Raw genomic sequence first — 21,541 nt, forward strand, 5'->3', positions numbered from 1 at the left:
CGTTCTGTAGTCTCTTTTTCCCATAGTTGTAGAGGTTGTGTCTAGAGAGGGGAGGTACTGACATTTTCGCAAGTGTGAGGCCATTGCATTGGCTCCTGGAGACCCGGTCAAAACCAGGAGAAAATGCTGGGTTTGGGTTTCACGGGGTCATAGAAAGAGATAGGATGGAAGGGTCCTGCAGAGGTCTGGAGTCCAACCTTCTCCTTAAAGCTAGGAGGGCCAGCTAGGGCTAGCTCCAAAGGTCAGGTTGATCAGAGCCTCTGGGGTCCAGTCAGGTTTGGAAACCCGCAAGGACAGAGGTCCCAGCACTATGGTTCTTGTCACGTCGATGCACCATGCACACAGAGGAGGTTATTTTCCTTCTGTGCCTCAGAGTTTCCCTTGTGGCACCTGTGCCTGTTGTCTCTTGTCCCTTTGCCGTGCACTGCTGTGTCTCCTTTCTCCACAACCCTTCTCTAGGTAGTGGAAAACTGAAGTTCAGTCTCCCCGAGCCCTCTCTTCTCCAGGCTGGTGGGTCTTTGCTGAGCTTTCAGCCCCAAAGATCCCAGGTGACAGCGTGGGCAGTGTCCTGGGAGAGGGACCTTGCCCTGAGGGTTTGCAATCGGTGCTGCACGCCTGCTGAAGCTGCATTGTTCTCCTGAGAGCGACTTAGGGGGTGATAGGGGCCGACATCCGCAGTGTCGGCATGGGGAGACCAGGACAGGCATCGCTGGGGCTGCGCATTCTGACAGAGGGCATGAGGTGGGCTGGAGGAGGTGGTGGGGCAAGGCCCAGGAGAAGCGGCGTGGGCTTAGAGGAGCTTTCTGGGCATCCCCTGCCCAAACTGCAGTGGGATGGCTGCGACCATCTGCTACCCTCTGCTGGTTACTGCTCCCCATGCATGGGCATGGCCCCGCGCCGGTCAGCTGGACGTGTTGGACACCCAAGTGTTGTCCAACTCCCTTCAGAGGCAGTAGAACCGCATTGCAGGCAGCAGCACCCATCCCTTCCTGCTGCCGGCGTGGGGGGCTGCCAGCCCTTGGGAAAGGGGCTGTGGGACCCAAACATGCCCCCGAAGAGGTGAACGAGAGGGTCGGCTCATGGCCGAGCACCCTGCAGCCTGGAGGGTGGTGGTGATGGTACCACCGAGCGATCAGACTGGAGCCTTCTGAGCCCCACGGCCGGCGGTGCCAGCGGATCTTGCGGCAGGGGATGCCGCGCCGCCGCCCCGGCCACGAGCGCTTTGTGGGAATGAGCCAGCCTGGGGCAGGGCTTCGCCCCACCTGAGCCCCGAGCCCCGAGCCCCGGCAGCCCCCTTTCCCTGCCCCTGAGGGCTCTGCCTGGGTGGGATGTGCGTGGGGACCGCAGGCAGCCCACGGAGCTTTTGCTTGCCAGCAGCCTGACGCAGTGTGTCCTGTTGGATTTGCTGGAGGGCAGGAGCTGCCGCGTCAGCCTCCCGGGCAGCCTCCGGCCCTCCGGGTCTGGGAACGGCCGGCCGGGGAGAGAGGAGCGGAGAAAGGCTTTGTCAAAGCTCCTTTACACCCACAGCTACGGGGAAATGACCTTCCCTTGGTGGCTGGAGCCCGGAGAGGCGGTGAGCAGCGGGACTGGGGTCTCGGTGGGGGGGGGATTTGGCAGCCCTTGGCTCTCCCCAGGGTGGTGAGGAAGGAAACCGGGCTGGCCGGTGAACCAAAAGTGCCCACGGACGTCCCAGCTTGCTGGAGCAGAGCCGGGAGTGGCAGTCCCGAAACTACTCACCCCCAAATTTCCAGGGCTCAGCATCCCTGGAGCTGAGCTTTACCTGTGTGTGGGAAAACAGCCTTGGATGCTCCTCTGATGGGGGGAACCCACGCATCTGCTCTGCTCCTCCCGAAAGTGCTGGGGTGCTCGGGGTGACCTCCGGGGCTGCGCTGGCCCCCCCGGCTGTGTCCGGCCCCGCGCTGCCTTTGGCTGCGGGGGCGGCGAGGGCCGCGGGGGAGCCGGGGCTGCCTGACGTCACGAAACTGGGTCTCCTGGGACACCCGGGACCGCTGCCAGCGTGGTGAGGTTGGCCCCGGGGAGCACGAACCAGTTCCTGGCTCCGGCAGCCGCTGCCCTGCCCTCCTAATGAGGGATAATTAGGTGCATCTCATCAGCGCTGCAGACTTGCCCCCAGGCCACGCCGGCTGCAGGCAATGCCCCCGGCAGGGACCGGGGACGATGGAGGGGCTGGGGCGAGAGGGGCTCCAGCTGGGGGGCACCGGGGGGTTGGGGTCTGCGGGGGGCACGAGCAGGGCGATTCGGGAGGTGAGTGCCAGGGCAGCGGCTGCGTGCCAGGGAGCCGCAGGCCGACCCGCGGGTTGCCAGCCCCAGACAGTGACCCCGGCGCATCCTCGGGGGGAATTTTTTTCCCCTTCCAGACCTCACCCGGGCGAAGGGACCCGCACCCTCAGCATCTCCAGGGGCACATCCAGCCGCCCAGCAAGCTGTGACCATCACCCTCTTTGGCAGCCAACAGCCACCTCGATGGCCCCAGATGTCCCCGCCGGCAGCCCGGCACAGCACGGTGAACCCCTCCGTGCCAGGCGCTGGCACAGGAACAGACGAAGCTGCGGTGGCCGGGAACGAGACGGGCTGGAAAGGAGACGGGTGTTTCGCTGCAGGGGAGGGTGGACTCAGGCGGGACCGGGCTCTGCCGCGCTGCCCCGGCCCCGCTCCGGGGGTGCGTCCCCCCCTGCACAGGTCACACGAGGCTGGGGGATGCTGGTCCTCTCTGTGGGACAGGCTGGGGGCTTCAAATCCCTGTCCCAGGGGACTTGGGGGACGGGAGCCCTGTGTGCTGAGGGCTGGGCCAGCACCCTTGGGTGCAGGGCCAGGTGGGTGGTGGGTGTCACGGGCTGTCCCCATTGCAGGGCAGCCCTGCACAGCCATCTCAGAGTGGTGACACCAAACATCTCCTGTCTGCATCTGCCCCTCCTCCTGGGCCCCCACTCAGGGGTCCCCACAGCCCCTGCCTGGCTGGTGCTGCACCCACAGCCCCCTGCCCCTGGTAGCACTGCACCCTGTGCCCTGGCTGGCACTGAACCCCATAGCCCCCTGCCCCAGCTGGCACTGCACCCCATAATCCTCTGCCCTGGCTGCAACTGCACCCCACAGTGCCTTCCTGGCTGGCACTGCACCCCACAGCCCCCTACCCCAGCCTGCACTGCACCCTATAGCCCCTTCCTGGCTGGCATTGCACCCAGAACCCCCTGCCCCCCTGGCACTGCGCCCCACAGCCCCATCTGCAAGTGAGACTGCGCCCCATAACCCTGTGCCTGGCTGGCGCTGCACCCCCCAACTGCTGGCACTGCCCCCCATGCCTGGGCTGCCGTGCAGGAGTCTCCAAGCCCTGCCCCGGCACCGCTGCCGTGCAGACCCATGCCCACACCCTGCCTGTTCACACGAGGACCCCGGGGGCAGCGCCTGCCCGCGGGCACCCCGAAAGCGCTTCCCGGGTGAAGCGGGGCTGCGCCGGGCCTGGCCGGGCTTCGCCTGGGCGTGAAGGGTGCCTGCGCGGCAGGAGGGGCCAGGCGAGGCGGGGAGGAATGCGAGTGGGAGAGCGGCCGGGCATGTAGCGACAGCTCCTGGGGCGCGCGGCGCCGGGGATCCCACAGGCTGCACGGGGCAGGGAGCAGAGCCCCGGCAACAGGGCTGGCGGCCGGCATGGGGCACCCCACCGCTCACCCCCTCTGAGAGCCGGGGAGCGGAGGGCAGCAAGTCCCCTGGGGGCAGCGCGGCTGCCGGGGGGGTCCTGGCCCCGGGGAGCTCGGCTCCGACGTGGAGGGGCTGGAAATCCCCCGGCGGGTGATGCCCGGCTGCACCGACGCGAGGTGCTGAGGATCCCGAGGGGCTGAGGAGCCGCTATGACCCCCGAGAAGGTGCTGAGAGAGGGGGTGTTGGAGAAGCGGAGCGGGGGGCTGCTGCAGCTCTGGAAGAAGAAGCGGTGCCTGCTGACGGAGAAGGGGCTGCAGCTCTTCGAGCCCAAGGGCTCACGGCGCAAGGAGCTGAGCTTTGCTCGCATGAAGGCGGTGGAGTGTGTGGAGTGGAAGGAGCGGCACATCTACTTCACGGTGGTGATGGACGACAGCCACGAGATCGACTTCCGCTGCGCCCAGGAGGACCCGGGCTGGAATGCCGAGATCACCATGGGCCTCGTCCGCTTCAAGAACCAGCAGGCCATACAGGTCGTCCGCGCCCGGCACAGCTGCCGAGCAGGTACCGGACCCCCCACCGCGCCGCGGGTCAGGGTGCAGGACCCACCGGAGGATGAGGTCCCTGGCCGCCAGCTCCCGGGCGGTTCAGCTTCCCCGTGGGAATCGCAGAGGGGGTCCCATGGGTGGGGATGGTCTGCACGGTGGTGGTCCCGTGTCCCCCTGCACTGGCTGGGCTCTGTCCTCCACCTCCCCCGCTGGGTTTCACCTCCCTACATCCCCGAAGAGGGACTTTCTAACGCCCTCCCTCCGGTCGGGGTGGCCCCGAGGGATATATAGGGCTCTTCGCTGTCTTGCACGTGGGATGGCGGTGAGGACCGTGGCTGGCTCCGCTCCCCAGCTCCCCTCGGGGCCGGCTCCTGCCCCGCGTCCCAGCGCCGGCCGGGTGGGTAACAAGCGCCTTCTCTCCGCAGTGGTGCAGTTCGACGCAGCCCCGGCGGGACAGCCCGCGGACGCGCAGCATCCGAAGAGCAGGATGGAGACGGCCCTCGGCTCGGCGGGCGGTGGGGAGAACGGGATCCCGGCGGGCAAGTGAGGCCACCGCTGTCTGCAGCCCAGGGATGGGGACAGTGGCCCCGGGGAGGCCAGTGCGGGCACTGGCTCCCCCCGTTCTGGGGCAGGACAGAGGCACCGCAGGAGCTGGGCTGGCACGGCTGCAGGGGTCTAGCCACATCCCCTCGGAACGACGGGGCAAAGGACACAGTCAGAGCCACCACTTGGGGCTCTGGACATGGCAGGAGGTGACATCCCTGCCTGGGCGCCCACCATCCTTCAGCTGACGTGGCCAGGACCTTGGTGGACTGGTGGGGACCCCCGGGCCTCTCCTGCGGGACAGGGGATGGGATGGATGCGGTTGAGCCCGAAGGAAGCCGTGCGATGGTGGGCTCTGCCCGAATGCCAGTGACTCTGGGACAGATGGATATGGCCGGGGACAGGGATCCCCCTGAGCCCCGTGTTGGGAAGGGGCTGGAGAGCTGCTGCTGCAGCAGGGACCCCAGGTGGCACGGTGATGCGGCTGTGCTGCTGGACACTGTCCTGCCCTGGGCTGTCCTCGGGCTAATGGGGGACGCTGGGGAAGGCAATGGGGACCCCTACTCCCTGTACCAAAAGTGTCCCCAAACAGGACCTTCTGCTGCTTTCCGTGGTGTTGCTTCGATTTGTGGGGCCCCGCAAGGTATGGGAGAGCACAAATCCTGCACAGAGCTTTGCTCATGACTGGCATCCCCCTAAATCTGCCAACATCCCACAGTCGGGCTCCAAAGCCCCCCGCTGCCACCCCAAGCCTTTCCAGTCACCCATCCCGCTGCGCCCGTATCCCCAGGGATTCCCATGGTGGCTTGCGGGTAGGCGACCTGGGAGCAGCGCTGCCTGGCTTTGCAGGCAGGGACGGCAGGCAGGGGAAGGGATGGCTCTGCCCCGACAGGCAGCGCAGACGCCAGCGCCTCGAGCCACCGGGCTCCGCAAGCCGGAGCCTGAGCCCCAGCCCCGCGGCCGGAGGCGCTGCAGATCCTCCCGGAGATTGCCCGGCTGCGTGGGAATCGGGGAGCGCGGCGCCCCGTCCCCCCGGGCTGCGGCAGCCGGCCCCAGCCTGCGCGCAGACCACCGCCGCCAGACCCCGCCGGGGCCCACGGCGTCCTGTCCTCTGCCAGGGCAGCTCCAGGGTGGCTTTGGGGAGGGACGGTGGCACGGCTGGAGCCCACTCACCATGCAGGGCCAGGCTTGTGCTGGCTCTTTCCGAGCAGCCTGGAATAAGCATTTTGGTGTTTTTTCCACCCAAGGAAGCCTGCTTGGCCATCCCTGGTCCTCAGAGCTTCATTTGCCGAGAACCCCCCCTGCTTGGGAGCGGAGTCCAAGCTGGGGGGCACAGATGAAGCCGGATCCAAACCCCGCACGGACGGAGCTCTGCACCGTCCCTGTGCCATGGCAGGGACAGCGGGACTGAAACACAGTGGGCTCCAGGGATGGTGGGACCTGGTCCCCTGCCCACTGGGAGATGCTCTGGGCACGGAGCCCTGCGTGGACCAGCCCCCCAAACCGAGTCCCCGCACACATTTCGGGAGGGAATGGGGTTGTCAGTGGTCGGAGGAAGGTGCTGGCGCTCACACAGCATTGCCATGGCAAGGATCTTTGTCCCGCGGTTTCTCATAAATCCCCAGCTCCTGGAGTCAGGGGACTCAGTGAAGCTCATTCAAAGTCCTGTAAGCATCCTGAGCCCGTGCTGCGCAGGGCAGCACCCAGGGGTGGGAGCACCCAGTGCGAGGGGTTTTCCAAAGTATTCTGAATTTCGAGCCAGTTTTGTGGGGCCTGACTCCTCATTTGCAGCCTTCCTACTCTCTCACTCACTGTAAATAGATATTTTCTGTTCTCCAAGTGCCAGCAAGGAGCCGGGGAAGAAAATGGTCAAGATGGGTGTGTGTAAGCACCAGCGCTGGCCATGGACACGTCCATTGTGCACGGACAGACGAGGCAGCAGGGAGGCCGCGGTACCCGTGAGCTGGGGAGAAATTTAGGCGGTTAATAGAGGGAGAGGGACAGAAAGAGCAAGGCAAATCGCTGTGTTGGCGTTTCAGGTCTAGGCATGGGGAAGGTCAAGGTTTTCCATCCCCACCCCAAGCTGCTCATCACCCTGCCAGAGCCCCCGCCTGTACCACGTATCCCCCCAGCTTTGGGAGTTTCTCCTGCGCAGACACCCAAATCTGCCAGATCCACCCTCGGCGGGTGGATTCACAGCCTGACCCTGGGAGCAGGGGCCGGGGGGCGAGAGCCGAGCCAGCGGCGCGCGGGTGGGAGGCAGGATGGCTTCACTCGCCGCCTGTGAGGGCTGAATTTTTCATGCAGAGGAAAAGGTCACCCAGAGACTGGAAAGCAAATAAACAGCCAAGAGGCTCTGCCAGACAGCGGAGCAGGGACGGAGCCGGCGGCTGGTGCATCCAGCATCACCAGTAACATGGTGTCAGCACGTTGCTGGCCCGGATGGGGCTCAGCGTTGATGGGTGAAGCTGGGGAAATGGGGTGATTTTACCTGAGGGGAAATCTCCTGCAGGCAGGGGCTTAGAGAGCAACCGGGTTTGCAAGGGAAAGCAAGCGTGGGGGGAGAAGGGCCCTCGGAGCCTTGCAGGAGGTCAAGCACTGTGAAAGCATTTTTAACTGCCTATTTGCACAGAGTTAGGGGTGCAAGGGAACTCGCAGGGCTCTTCCAGCCAGCCCGAAAAGCGGGGAGAGGACACACGGGAAGCATTTCTAATGCCCCTGAAGGTGGGGAAACTGAGGCACGGCAGGGGCCTGGGAGGCATGTGGCCTTGCAGCCCCCCCCCACATCATGCCGGCTCCTGCTGCGAGGAGGGGCTCGCTCCTGGAGACCCCTGTGCCGGGGACACCAAGCAGAGCTGGGGCTGAGTGCTGAGCCCCAAAATGGAGCGAGGTGCCCCGGAGCTGCCTGAGTTCAAAGGCAGGAGCCTGAAAAGCCGGCTCTGCTGCTCCCAGCCCTGAGGTGCCCCCGCTCCGTCGACCCTCCCCGCACCGCTCGGAGGATGCCCCGGCGCTGGGGCTCCTCCGTGTAGGATGGGGGCTGCCCTGTGCCTCCAGCCCTGGGACCAGGGGCTCTGCCAGCGCCCATGGGTGCTGGGGCTGGCACCCTTCGTGCAGCACCACCAGGGTAAGGTCGGGTGCAGGGGAGGTGGCAGGGGGAGCTTCAGGGCTCTTTTTTCCACCCAACGAAATCCCAGCACCCAGCCCTGGCTTTGGGGTCAGTTTGGGGCTGGCTGGACCCCCCGACAGCCGGCGAAGGCGGTGGGGGTCACGCTGCCGAGACGGGGGTTTGCAGCATGATGGTGCCAATGCTTTTTGGCAGGTGAGGCCATGTGTACCTCCTCCACCACTGCATGCCCTGCGGGGAGGCTGGCAGTGCCTTGCTTCTCCTGCGAAGATCGGTGTAGTTTGTGGTAGTTTTTCCTCAGATAAAAATGAAAAAAAAAAAAAAATCACAATTGTAGCAAGCAGTATTTTTTTTTTAGCTTTGGGTCAAGTGTCTGGCTTCCTTCAGATGCTCCTAAAATTATTGCATTGTTGACCATCCTTATTTATAATTCCTAAATCGTTGGATTTTGTTTGGGAATCCAGAACCTGCCTCAAGCAGTGCCAGGCTGGAGAGCTGCCCCGTGCCCTGCCACGTCTGCACGCCCATGCTCTGGGGGAGGAAAAGCTGGGACATCCACACCACCGCTGCGGTGGGTTTGGCCATCTCCAATAAAGTCCTCTTGAGTTTGAGCGTAGGAAGAAATGCTGTCGTCCGTAACACAGAGCTTCGGATGCTGAGGGGGGTCCAGGCAGGGATTGCACGTGTTTAATTCCCCATCCCCAATGTCCTGATGTTGTGTCTTGGAGAGGGTGTCCCAGGGAGGTGGAGGAGGCGGCGGGCGATGAATGTGGGTGTGAGCATCACCCACCAGCGGAGCTGCGGGCGCAGGTGGGAGGGAAGGGCCTCACCGCCCCATCTGGCACCCCTCGAAGAAACAAAAATAGCGGCCAGGCGTTGCTGGAGCTGCAGAGGGCAGCAACGGAGCTGCAGAGACGCCAGCGCCCGTCCGTCACCCGCTGTCCCCGAGCAGGAGTCACCAGGCTGCCCTGGTGATGGGGGTGGCTCAGCCCAGCCTTGCAGCAAAAGGGGATGCTGAGATGTGTCGAGCGTCTCGGAGAGAGGTGGAAATACCCTGAAAATGTCTAAAAAGTGCGACAGGGTCTCTGCATGAGCCTGAAATTTTGGATTACTGGGAATAGTCTTTTTTTTTTCCTGTGAAATATTTTGCCTTAGGCTGAAAACCAGGCTGGTTTTTAGGATATTTAAACTGACATCGCTGTTGAACCGTGTCAGCCCATTAAGCCAATATCCTCCTCTTGTTTACAGGAGTCGACAAGATCAACATTGGGGAGGTTTCATGCGTCACTTGGCAAAACTGCGGAAAGCTTAAAGTCTTCAGTGTGTGGCTCAGCTCCATTTTAATAATGTCTTTCCACTATCCCAAAGCAGATAATTCCTCCTTATTTAATAAAGACTTTTCTACATGCCAATGGCACGAGGCAGGGAGCATGTGCTGTTCGTAAAGAACCCGTTAGCTTTGAGAGACCCCTCTTCAGCTTTGGCACCTTCTGCAAACATTTCATATCTCCCCAAAGCATTCAAGCTGAGAAAAACAACCTGTCCCACAATATTTCTAGAAGTGGAAGGTATTTTTCCCATTTTGTGAAAATTGTCCTGATTTTGGTTCCAGCTCCACAGCTGCTTCCACACGGATTTACTGCCTGCAGCCGTGCAAAGCAGGAGGAGCAAGTTCTCATGCCCATGGGTGAAGAGGCTGAACACAGGCACCATCCCCAGCTGCACCACATGCAAGATGGTGTCCAGCCAGGTAGAGGTTCCCAGAGCAGGAGGCCGTGGCTGGAGAAGACAGGGCTCTCCAGCTGCAGGAGAGGACATGCAGCGGCAGATCCCACATGGATAAGGAGCCTCTGCCCCGCCGGGCGGTGGGAGGCGTGGATGTCCTGGTGGGGCTGATGCAGCAGGGTGAAGATTGGCAGGACAGGGACCTGAGCTGGGAGAGGTCTCAGCCCCATAGGGCATGTTTGGGGTCTGGCCTGGGGCCTCACTGGTTCCCAGGTCCAGCTGTGATGATCATCCAAATTCTGGTCCATTTTCCATCTCCACGGCTGTCCCCAATGCCAGCTCCGCTTCGATGCCTCCGGGCACCGCCCAAGTTTGATAAGACTCACAGATGCAGCAGGCTGACGAAATCCTTTGCAGGGCTACAAAAAGCATTGATTTTTGGAGAACATCCCCGGGAGTCTGTCACAAATCAACGGAGCAGTTGGGACTAGCTGGATCCCTTCTGGCAGCTCATGAGGGGTGAGAGCTGCCAGATGATCTGCAGCAGACCCAGGCGGGGACCCTTTCATCAGGACAAGTCCCATGGACCCTCACGACTTCATTGCCATGTGACACTGCAGTGCTGCAACCTTGCAATCACCTTGCTTATAGGAGGTGACTTCAATGTCCCCGTATCTCTGAGCTGTTCCGCAGAGGGAAAACCTTCTCCCACCCCGTGGTGACTCTACGGGGCATCCTCCGTCCCAGCCTGGTGAGAAACCTGAGGCAGCTGGTGGCCTCCTGCCATCTGCCCTGGCATTTGGGGCTGGCTCTGAGCGTGGTGGCTGAGGGGTGGGATGGACGTGTTTGGACAGTGAGGTCCCAAAGGACAACAGAGGCTCAGCTGTTGTTTCTAAGTCTGTCCTGGATGCCCGTTGTCTTTCTGAATGCCATCAAGGTTGATGAAACGAGGAGGGCGCTTGGAAGAGGGCAAGGACAGGATGGGTGGAATGGGTGCAGGGCCTTGAGGAGGGAAAGGGATGCCTCCAGCATTGCTGCAAGTCTTCTTCAGGGAAATAGGCTTCACGTGGGGCAATCAAACTGTTCACAGGGGTCAGATACGTTTGAATTTGGAGGTCCAACATCTTAAGGAGCCGGGGACCATTGCATCTAAATGTATGCAAGGTTGTCCACTCATAAGAGACCAAACACAGGTGACCTGTAGGACTACTGGGATGTTTAGGGACAAGTGGGCTTTCCCTGGGGACTTGGTCCTTGGTGGGTCTGGCCTCCCCATACAGGTCTCTGGGAATTTTCTGTTGGCATCCATCCCCTCGGTGGCCGGCCAAGGGGAACTCCTCACTTAAATAAGTGGCTCCCAGGAATGGGGGGATATTAATTTGCTTTGAATTTGGCCTCAGCACTGGTCTGCCCCATAGGGTTCCAGCCTTCCTACCTGCCAGCAGCTCAGAGAGGTGCCCACAACCTCAGGTGGTACCTAATAAAACAACCCCTCATCTTGAGGCAGCTCAGTGTGGTTTGCGAGCCAGGGATGGAGACCCAAAATGTCCTCATCATGTCAGCTGGAGAGGAGGGATGGGGCGATCCTGGGCTCCTGCCATCCTTCTGCTGCTGGCCCCCCACGGCAGAGCTGGGGCTTCGAAACCAGTGCTGAAGCCCCTAATCGAGAGGTCCCGCTACCCCATCCCTCGCCTGCCCTTTCCTCCTCCTCACTCCAGGTCCCAGCAGAGGACGAAACCTGAGACTGGAGCAAATGGCATCTGAAGCAGCCCCTGTCCCCTGGGCAGCGGGAGCTGGTCGGGTCCCCGGGGCACAGCTGTGGGGGATGCAGCGCCTTTGTCACGGGCTAATTTTGGCTCCTCTGTGCTCCGAAAACAATCCCAAGGCAGCTGGGAGGAAAGGTGCTGGAGGCATGGCCCCGCGGGGGCTTTTGCCTTATAAAGGTCTAACGGGGCTGGTATAAATCCTCCTCCTCGGCGGCTGGAAGCAGATCCGCTGCGCTGGCGCTGGGAGCCGGGGAAGGGGAAGCGTCCTTGGAGGGGCCCCCGAGGAGGGTGGGCGCAGGGGGGTTTCTCCTGCGCTTGCTGGGACTTGACTAATGCAGGTGAAACAAGGCTGGGACTGCCACTGCCATTGCCACTGTCACCATCACCGACCTTGCACCAGCTTGGGGGCTGCTGCATCACCCCCCGGCAGGGCACAGCTCCCCCCTTGGTGTCCGGGCAGGGGGGAAGGAGCCGGGGAAGGCGGCCATGCATCCCCTGCTCTGCAGGACAGAGAGGCTCTCTTTGCTCCCCCACCGTGGGAGCTACCCCCCACATGCAGCTGCGTGTCCCTCCGTGACCATAATAGCCTCGGGATTAAAATACCGGGCATTGTCCCTGCTGGGCTGCACGCTGGGAATTGTTTGCTCCTAAACTTGCCCCTAAAAATATCCCAAGGAACAGGTGCTGCTTGCCCCTGCAGTCCTCTGCCGCACGAAGCCTCCCTCCACGGGGACACCGGGCAAGGGGCTTTGCGGGGTGCACAGGGCCGAGACAACAGCTTTTCTGCCGCTTTTTAGGAATTTCAAGGGGAAAACATTGTGAAGGGCTGAAAATTACTCGAGCATCCCCATCTGGGCTGTGCTTGGTGAGTCTGGCTGGTCCTGCTCCCCAAAGAGGGGACTGCCCCATCCTTGGTCCCAAGCGATCGTCTGGCCCAACACTTTAACCCCCACCTCCGCTGTTTTACCCCATCACCCCTCGGCAATGTGCCCTGTCCTGGCTCGGGGCGGCTTTGCCCTCCTGCTCTGGCAAGTCCGGCAGTTCCAGGAGACCCCTCGGCCAGGGCTCCTGTGGGATCATCACTCCGTGCCTGCAGCGTTGCAAAGCGTGTGTGCACCCTCGTGCGTGGGGGTCAGCGCTACATCAGCTCTCCAGGCTGCTCACACCCCCCACCTCCCTTCAGAGACTTTCTGAAAGAAAAAAAGAAAAGAAAGAAACGAAAAAAAGGAAGAAAAAAAGATGCAGGAGATTTTCCGCAAAGAAAAAGCACTGCAGTGTTTCGGCTCATGATTTCTGCCTCCTTGCAGATTCAGGGCTTTTCCAGCATCTCTGATGCTGGTTTACATCGGAGAGGAGCAAGGCAGATGTGCCGTGAAGAACATACCCCGTCTGCAGGGGCATTGCACCACGGTCAGCCTGACCCACAGGTCTGCGTGCTCACACGCAACACACGTGTGAGCAAGGCGCCGGGCAGCGAGTGCTGGCCGAGCTGGGGCGATTCACACGCAAACCGCACAGGAATTCACCAAATTGTGTAGGGGTCGTGGGTGCGACAAAACACGGGTGCACTATGGGACACGGGTGATGTACGCGTGTCGCCCCGTGTTTGAGACGGTGCCCCAGGTGTGTGCAGCACGTCATGGGGCGCTGGGGCTCATGGCAAATGTGTGCACACAAGAGGGCATTTGTGCTATTTTTACTGACCACTTGCAGGCAGGCTGCGATTTAATACTCCCCCTCCGCCGCCGGTCCCCGGCAGTGTGCGGCTCTCCGGAGGCCAGGCATCACCTCCCTCCTGCACGGCCCAGAGGTAAGGCGCTGCCCCGGGGGTCCCCCCACCCGTGACTCCCCGGGTGTGCTAGAGGCGACACGGGCGCGAGCGTGAGACCACCGGTACCTGCACGAGGCGGTGTGGCAGAGAGGAGCCCCCAGCACGTGAATTTCTCTGAATTTCTCCCCCTGTCTGAGGTTGCTCAGACATTTTCTCTGCTCTTGGAGAGGTGAGACCATGATGGGAAGAAATACCGCTAAAATCCCCCGCCTGATCTCCAGCCACATCTCCAGCTGAGATCTGATTGATTTTCCTGAAAACTGGCAGACAGGACCATTTTGGGGGACATCTGCCTATGTGTCCTAGCCTGACCGCTCACGGTCACTCGTGTGACCAGGGAGATGAGGTTCGGGGCTGCGAGCAGTGTGCGTGGGGCATCGCCTTGGCTGGGCGCGTGTTTGTGGTATGTGTCCGGTCCCCTGGGATGGGGGAGGATGTCAGGATCGACTGGGGGTTATTTCTTTTAAGGATTTCTGTGATTTAATGGTTTAATAAGCTTTTTAAGCTTTTCATGGCTGGGGGCATGCAAACAGGGCAGAATTAGCTTGTCCAGATCCTCTCGTCCCCATCAGAGAGCAAAGTCTCTTGTGGATGCTCCAGATCAGGCTGGAGCCCAAAAGTCCCTGCACCAGATTGCTGGGGATGTCTTACCAGCCCAGCTGAGCCCTGGCTGTCCTCCGGGAAGCCAATTTAGAAATATCTGGCCCTAAAAATTGATTGACCTTGGTAGAGGTCGTCAGCCCGAGGTGCGGTGTGGGTCCCACCTTCTAGGGACGCTGGGCTTTGCTCCAACGGGGAAGGCGGGAGACGCTGAGAGGCTTCGCCCAGCCCTTGCTCAGCTCCAGACAGCCGAAGGCTTTTCTGCCTCCCCCGGAATAAATCGGGGGGAGCAGCTGGGACCCAACCTGCTCAGTGCACCGGTGTCAGGCAAGAGGAGCCGCCTTCCCTGCGTGTCCTCTGGGACATTTGTCGTGTCACCAAAAACCTCCAAAAAGGCAGCTCTGGCTGCATCCGACTGATGTGGCTTCTGAGAGAAAAAAAATTCCTGTTCTTGGGGTTTTTCTTTGTAAATCCAGGATCTGGCAGGGTCCGGGGGAGATGATTCCTGCTGGGCTTATATGGCATTTCCCCCACAAACTCCATTCCTTCAGGCCACGGCTCCGGCCAGGCAGCAGGGGACACGGGGAGGGGACAGGGACAAGCAGACGGAGCTGGGAGGTGAGCTGCTCCCGAAGGCACATTGAGATTTGCTTGGCACGGGCTCCACGCACGCCCGGGAGCAGCTGTTTGAGACCAGAAATATTCCTTTTTCTTTCCCCCAGCAGGAATCTTTGGGGTTTCAAACAGTTTCCAAAATTAGGGGGATGCAAAGAGATCAAGTCAAAAAATGCCAGCTTTGCCATTTCAGTTCTAAGGAAAAGGACTAAACCCACCACTGGAAAATGCTGTTTCTTTCTGAAATGTGGCTTCAGTTTGTTACTCCTGGTAGGAAAGAGAAAAAAAAAAAATTGATTGGCATTTTCCCACACATTTTTCTATTACTTAGACTTATGCAGTGCCCTGGCTTCTTGGCAAGAGAGGGCAGTGTTAGAGGCAGTGCCGGGGAAGGCAGCGAGGCAGTGCATTTTGAAGCAGCTGCCAGGGCATAGGATTACCAAGCAAATTTAAAATATGAAACCATAAGTATTTCACCAGGGATGCTAAAGGAATCTGCTCAGCCACTTGGCCGTGCCTTGTTGCCCCTTGCTCCGTCACGCCCGAGATGGGTTTTTGCTCCACCACCCGTGCGGTTGCCCACGCGGAGCCGCGGGATGGGACTCCCCAAGCCGACACAGCGCGGGGGGCCCCGCGGCACCCCGTTTCTCCTGAGCTTTCCAGCCACGCTCGCCTCCGTCCCCTCGCCCCGAGCTGGGGTGGGCGATGCAGCCGGCGGGGGAGCAGCTCAGCGCTTGGGAAAACCCCCGAGGAGCAGGAGACCGAGTCCTGCAGGGCCGGCTGGAGGCAGGCTGGAGCTTGCCCAAAATAAGGTTTTCCTTGGAGCTAGGCGGTTCGTCCTGGTGTTTCACAGCGGGATGGCGAGGCTGCGGAGTCGCTTCCCTCTGCCGACAGCACGGGGCAGCACCGGACCTCAGGAGCATCCCGCCGCCACCGCTTTCTGGGTTCGGATAGATTTGGGATTTGCTCCTTTGTTTCAGCTTCTTTCCCTTTTTTTTTTTGCAGGTGAACAGCGCGACGCCGCAATGCCAGAGCCGTAAGTAACACGAGTTTCTCTTGGATTTCGCTAAATCCTCGCCTGGCCGCTGGGCTGCTCGTGCCAGCTGAGCTTGTCCGTTTTTGGGGGGGTTCAGCTGGGAGACCAGCCCATGCTCGAGACTGCGTGCCATTCCCCGTGCAAAAACTGGGTTTAAATAAAAATTGTTAGCCATTTCAATGTCCCGATTCAAACCTTGGAGATTTCCTAGATCCCAAAATAGGGATCTGAGGTGGGCAGCACCACTTGCTTTGCCGTGAGGCTCTTCGTAGCATATCGTCCAAATATAACATATTCCCTGGCGTGAACAGAAGGGAGAAATCTCCCTGCAAGACTTTTGTCAAGCAACGACATGGAGATGCCCCAGCCCTGCAAACCTGAGCAGGATCCAAGCATGCTGCGTGCTAGTCCCTGCGTGGGGAGCACGTGAATGAGGGTGTTGTGGTCCGAACCGCAGGGACCGAGCTGGGGCTGGCACGATGGGCACTGTGACAGCTCACGTGCCGTGTTTGAGTGGCATTTTGGCTTTCTGAGCAGTGGCCCTGAGCACCCACTGCATTTCCAGAGAGCACCGTCATCTCGGACCTGGCTGACTTGAAGGTGGCAACTATTAGAGAAATAAGGAAACCAACTGCAATCACATGAGATGCTTTTCTTGACTGTCACCTCTTTTTGACTCTTGTTCACTGATGCTCTGTTCTCTTCTCTTGTTCCTTATTGCTCCTTCCTGAACGCACGCCTGCCTGCAGGGAGGTAAGTGCCTTTCCTTTCGGGAGCGATCTCGATGCTACTCTGCATTTGCTGTGAATTTGTTTTCAAAGGTTTTTTTTTCCCTCCCCTTTCCCCTAGAGAAAATCCAAGATCACAGCCTCACGCAAACTCTTGTTGAAGGTGAGTCCTGAGGGTTGGAAACTCCCTGGGGTTTGTCTTGCTGGGGAAAAGGAGCTGGGGTTGAAGTTTGTGGTTGGTGGGACAGCGATGAGGAACAGCAGAAGTATGGGCCTTGGGGAGCAGCTCCCGTTCCCACCTCTTGTCTTCTCAAAAGTCCTCACTCATGTGGGCTTTGTGGTCCGTACACCAAACAAACCTCCCCTCACCTCCACTTTACTGAGGTGGGGAGAGACTCTGACGCCTTCTGCTCTAAAACCACAAACCTCATGTTTGTGCACCAGCAGCTCTGCAGCACAAGCTTGGGACCTCCCCGGGTTGTGGCCTGGCAAAAGCATTTACTGCCACAGCAGAGCAAACCAATGCAAAGAAAGTGCCGACGTCGGCATCCATTGGGACCACCGCCACCGCAGCCCCGTGGTATCTCCGGCCCTGCTGTTCCCCCTGCCTTCAGGGCCACCACACAAAAGCTGTAGGGATTTTTTGATGTGTGTTGCAGCAGCACAGTGATTTTGGGAGAACAGCTAGGGCAGGGAGGAGGTCTGGGAGACAGACAGGACGGTCCCATCCTACAGATGTTGCGTGAGGAGGCTCAAGGGGAACAGAGGAGCCTGTTTGTTCACGCTTCTGCCATTTACTTGTGCTCGTAGAGTTTGATGCTGGCAAAAGCAAAGGAGGAGTGGGATCAGGAGATCGTGGACAAGCAGTCAGAGAAGGAAAGATACCTGTCTGAGCGGATCACACCACTGCGCACCAGTGGGCTTTCCTTGAGCCAGCTCCAGGTATTTCTCAGGTCTGAGGGTGGAGTGAGCTCGTTGGGAGCATGGGGGGCATCGCTCACGGCTCTCCTGTTGTGTTTGGCCCCCAGGACCTGTGCAGGGAGCTGCACGAGAAGGTTGAAATTGTGGATGAAGAGAGATACGACATCGAAGCGAAATGCAACCATAATACTCGGGAGGTAGGAGGCAGGACGGGCTGTTTGCTTCAATGTTAACTCCCTCCCAGATGGCAGCTTGGGCCTCGATGGGGATCTGTCTTGGACTGGGCTGAGCTTGGATGTGGGGCACGCACCAGGCTTATCTAAGGGTTGGTATTTGCTCTGCAAGGCATCTCTCAGGCCAAGGTTTGTCCCTGGCTCAGGGAGCTCAAGCTGTCCACTGGGTCCTCGCTCTTCTGGTCACCCCTTGTGGGTCTGAGAGCTCCTTCTCGTGGTATGGCTGCCATCCGAGCAGGTTGGGGCAAGACAATGACAACAGCTCTGTGCTAAGGTGGACAGTCCCTTGGTGAAGGTGGTCCTCGTGGCTGCAGGAGAGGCAAAGACCCCTCTGGGGCTTGGTGTCGGCAAAGACTCCTGCTTCACACAGGAGCTTTTTGTGCAAGGCAGCCATGTGATGCCCTCCCACTCCGCCTTCTTTCCTCAATCTGCAGATTAAAGATCTGAAAATCAAAGTGCTTGATCTCCGAGGAAAGTTCAAGCGACCCCCCCTGCGGCGAGTCCGTGTCTCTGCCGATGCCATGCTGAGGGCTCTGCTGGGCTCCAAGCACAAGGTTTCCATGGATCTGAGAGCCAACCTGAAGTCTGTCAAGAAGGAGGACACGGAGAAGGTGGGTGACTCTTCTAGAGGTCAGAGATGGAGACACCTCCTAGGGATGCCTTGCCCTTCTCCAAGGTCCCCTGTGAAGCCTGCGTGGGTTGTGCTCACCCCTTGTAAGCCTCAGAAATAGCACGGGGCAGTCCTTGTGAGGCACTGCCCATTGCAGGATGTTGTAGGGCCACGTGGGAGCAGTCTGACTGGGCCAGGTAACTGGTGGATGATAACAAGTGAGAATTAGGGCTACATCCATGATGCTTTTCCCTCCCAGAGCACATGGGGGTCTTTCAGCTGGGGCCCCCTTGGCATGTCTATTGAGCTGCACTTGCAGAGAGTTTGGTCTTTGATCTTCTAGGGACCAGGAGAGCTCCTATTCAGTGCAATCACGCCCAGAAAACACCCAGGAAACTCCCAGACCCAGATTAGATAAGACAGAGCAAGCCCAGCAAGCATGCTTAGCCCGAGGTACACGGCCCAGTTCACTCCGGCTTTGCAGAGATGCGAGAGGGGAAAGTCTCTCTCAATACCACAGACGGACAGTGATGCCCAAACCTGCCCGAGGTGTGCAGGCACCCCAACTGCAGGAGTTGTGCTGCTTTCCTAGTGCCTCTCCCTAAAGGGGTTTTACCCCTTGGTCCCAGCTCAGCAGGCTGGATAAGAATCTCAATTTTCAACTGTTTTTCTGTTTTCTCCCCCCTGTTGCTAATAGGGCATGTTTTTCAATCCTTTAGATAAAAACTGTGTTTACAGTCCTCAACACCAGGTGGTGAATAGATCTGAGTTTATTTTAGATGTCGTGAGATGATTTTGGGGCATGGCTTGTAATCTATGAATGCTTATGGGTTGGCAGAGCAGACACTTGGGCATGCTCCCAGAGCTGCTGTCATCTCCCCTTTCTGCTCTGGAAGCAGCTGCCAGGCTCTCACTGTCACACCAGCAATCCCAGTCCCCTCCAAAAGTTTGGAGAAGATGGTGGAGGTTGTTTTTTGTGGGCTGGGAGGTCTCTGCAGAAGGTGTTTTTGCTTGCATTTGCCCTGGTGGGCTGGTGTAGATATGGAGTGATTCCCATGTGCTGGTTTCTTCCTCCTAAAGAGATTTTCTGGGATTTTTGTGCCTTCTGGTGCATGAATGAAACTTAGCCAGGCTTTGGGGGGGGGTATCCACAAGAATCCAGACCTCCTTGCGGAGATCAGACCGCTGTTTGCCATCTTCCCAGCCAGCTCCACGTGCAAGGGCTCACGGTGTAGCTGGCTCCAAGGGAGAGGGCGTTTGCAACAGGGCAGCTGCCTTCCCTCTGCTGCCTGCATGCCGGGGCCAAGGGCTCTGCGCAGTGGGGTGGGACAGCGTGGGGCTGCGGGCTGCCCCATCACACCCCCCGTCCCTGTCCCTCCCGGCAGGAGCGCCCCGTGGAAGTGGGCGATTGGCGCAAGAACGTGGAGGCCATGTCGGGGATGGAGGGGCGAAAGAAGATGTTCGATGCTGCCAAGTCCCCCACGGGCCAGTGAGAGGTAGGGGACCGGTCCGCCTTCCCCTGCAATGCCCGGTGCTTCATCCCTGATCTGTGCTTGTGGCCGGGTGAACGCAGAAACACCCCCACTCATTACAGAAAAAGGCATCCCCTGCCCCATCTCCCACCCCACACTTGGGACGAGTGCCTGTCCCGCATGTCCCCGCCATGGAGCCCCTGCCAGCAGCTATCCCCCTCTCCCAGCTTGTCCTCCCTGGCTCTCTGGGGTCATCCACCCATGCTGCACACACCCTGCACAGTGCGGGTACTGCTGGCACCAGGCTGCTGGAAGCAGGGCTGCTTTCAGCAAAAATTCTCTTCTGCCCCACTGCTCTGCTCTGTTTCTTTCCCACAGGAGCATCGGGAAGAAGAGCCTCCCCACCCCTGCTGCCGGCCTCCCTTTCCCTTGCTACCCCTCTGTGCTCTTTACGCCCTTACCCTGAATTCACCACCGAGCTGAAACACGTGGACGACTGTGTGGGAAGATCTGACCTTCTTTCTTTCAGCTCTGCCATCAGCCCTGCTCCCGCACGGCCCCACCACCGCGGCTCCCCGGCATCACCTGCAGGGGCCATGCTGTCTCCAAGGGGCCACTGGCCATCCCTCCCCTCCCACCACTGCAGAGAGGCCCCGGAGACGGCTGCTGGTCCTCCCACTCCCCCATCCTCCGGCAGGTGCAGCCTGAGATGTCCCCGCGCGGCTGCACGTGTATTAAAGGACGGTCTCCCCGGCAGAGCGCCGCGTGGGCTCGTCACTGTGGGAGCATTGGCCGGGGCAGGTGCTGGTCCACAGCCCGGTGGAGAAGATACCCTGGTCCTTTCCTGCCACCCCGCAATGTCCCCGTGCTGGCTCATCTCTTCCAGCCCCACAGGCTGCTCCCCGGTGCCCGGTGCCCCACCAGCTCTGTTGAGACCCCCCAGCCCCGTGCATGGTCACCCCTCTCCCCTCCCATGCACCGCAGCCATCGCCGAGCTCCAACGATGCACCAGCCTCCCAAGCAGCAAGGCTTGGGTCTCAGTGCGGAGATGGTGTCTGCCGGCTCCCCCCACCCCTCCTCCTCCTCTGGTTTTGGAAAAGCCTTCAGAGCTTGCTCACCCAGGCACCAACTCTCCCACCGGCTGCCCCATCTCAGGCACCCGAGCTGTGGGAATTGGGGCAGCCCCACTTTAAGGCTTCATTCGAGCAATGTTTCAGGAGAGCATGAGATGAATCCATCTTTCAGGTCAAACAGTTCACGCTTCCCCACTAGTGCTATCATTTTCTATATCACAGTCCCCCAACCTGCAGCCGGTTGAGTGCAAGCAGCTGGGAATGTGCCAGCTCATCCCCAGAGCAGGGCTGGAGGGGAGAATTGGTGACAATTCGCACCAAATTAGATCTTCTGCCTGGTTGCACTGCAGGAGATGCTGAGGCTCAGCCCCCCGGGGTGCTCTTGGTGGTTGTAGCAATGCCTTGTCCATGTCCTCAAGATACCCAGAGGAATCGCAGCATCCATGGTTTCAAACCTGTGCCACACCGTGGGTGTTTTGCAGCATCCCCCCATCCCCTGTAGTGAGCTTGTAAAGTACAGAAAATGCTGTAACTCGGAGCAAAGTGCAGGGCCCCAGACAGGACCAGGGCTGGAAGGAAACAGCAACAAAAAGTGCGCGGTCTCCAACAGAGCTCAATCTTCCCAGAAAAACATTGCATTTCTTTAGGGACAGAAAAAGGTGGCCCCATGCAGTTGGCTCTTGCAGGACTTTCTGCAGCAGACTCGGGTAGCTCAGTGGCTGGCAGTGCAAGCGAGGGAGAGCCATCGTAGGGAGGTGGGTTTGGGTTTGAGCTCCAAACCAGCAGGACAGCTGGTTTGTTCTGGGCATCACATCCCCTCCTTTGGCCAATTCAGGGATACTGAGCTGAACCGCTCACTTTTGTCCCTGGGCAACTGATGGGAACACTTATTTCTAGCATGCGCATTAGCACTTGGGCTGCCACAACACCCAGCAGCTCCTTCACAGGGCATTTAAGACTCAGTATGAAAACTCTTCCCAAAATTAGGGTTAGATCAAAGGTGGCTGTCAGCTGGAAAATACACATTTGCTCCCTTAGCAAGCATAGATGCTCAGTCTTTCTACC

General features: G+C 59.7%; 2 protein-coding genes across 2 annotated transcripts; both read left to right on the forward strand.

Annotated features, from left to right (window-relative positions):
* Positions 1-3,863: 3,863 nt before the first annotated feature.
* On the forward strand, positions 3,864-4,870 carry PHLDA3 (pleckstrin homology like domain family A member 3). The gene is made up of 2 exons (XM_075174541.1): positions 3,864-4,215; positions 4,625-4,870. Exons 1-2 carry the CDS (start codon positions 3,864-3,866, stop codon positions 4,744-4,746), a joined length of 474 nt encoding a protein of 157 aa, XP_075030642.1. The 3' UTR covers positions 4,747-4,870.
* Positions 4,871-12,941: 8,071 nt separating this feature from the next.
* TNNI1 (troponin I1, slow skeletal type) lies at positions 12,942-19,818 on the forward strand. The gene is given in 11 exon segments (XM_075173962.1): positions 12,942-12,980; positions 13,526-13,591; positions 15,233-15,325; positions 15,327-15,413; positions 15,416-15,439; positions 16,289-16,330; positions 16,978-17,109; positions 17,196-17,285; positions 17,756-17,932; positions 19,317-19,427; positions 19,782-19,818. Coding segments are annotated over 10 exon segments (858 nt in total). The 3' UTR covers positions 19,425-19,427; positions 19,782-19,818.
* The last annotated feature ends 1,723 nt before the right edge of the window (positions 19,819-21,541 follow it).

This window comes from Calonectris borealis, chromosome 26 (genome assembly GCF_964195595.1).
Source record: "Calonectris borealis chromosome 26, bCalBor7.hap1.2, whole genome shotgun sequence".
Classification (NCBI taxonomy): domain Eukaryota; kingdom Metazoa; phylum Chordata; class Aves; order Procellariiformes; family Procellariidae; genus Calonectris; species Calonectris borealis.

Bases quoted from the DNA above. Each gene is read 5' to 3' on its own strand.
- PHLDA3 (XM_075174541.1), top strand. From the start codon at position 3,864: ATGACCCCCGAGAAGGTGCTGAGAGAGGGGGTGTTGGAGAAGCGGAGC. The intron at 4,216-4,624 runs GTACCGGACCCC...TTCTCTCCGCAG, and splicing joins CCGGCACAGCTGCCGAGCAG to TGGTGCAGTTCGACGCAGCC.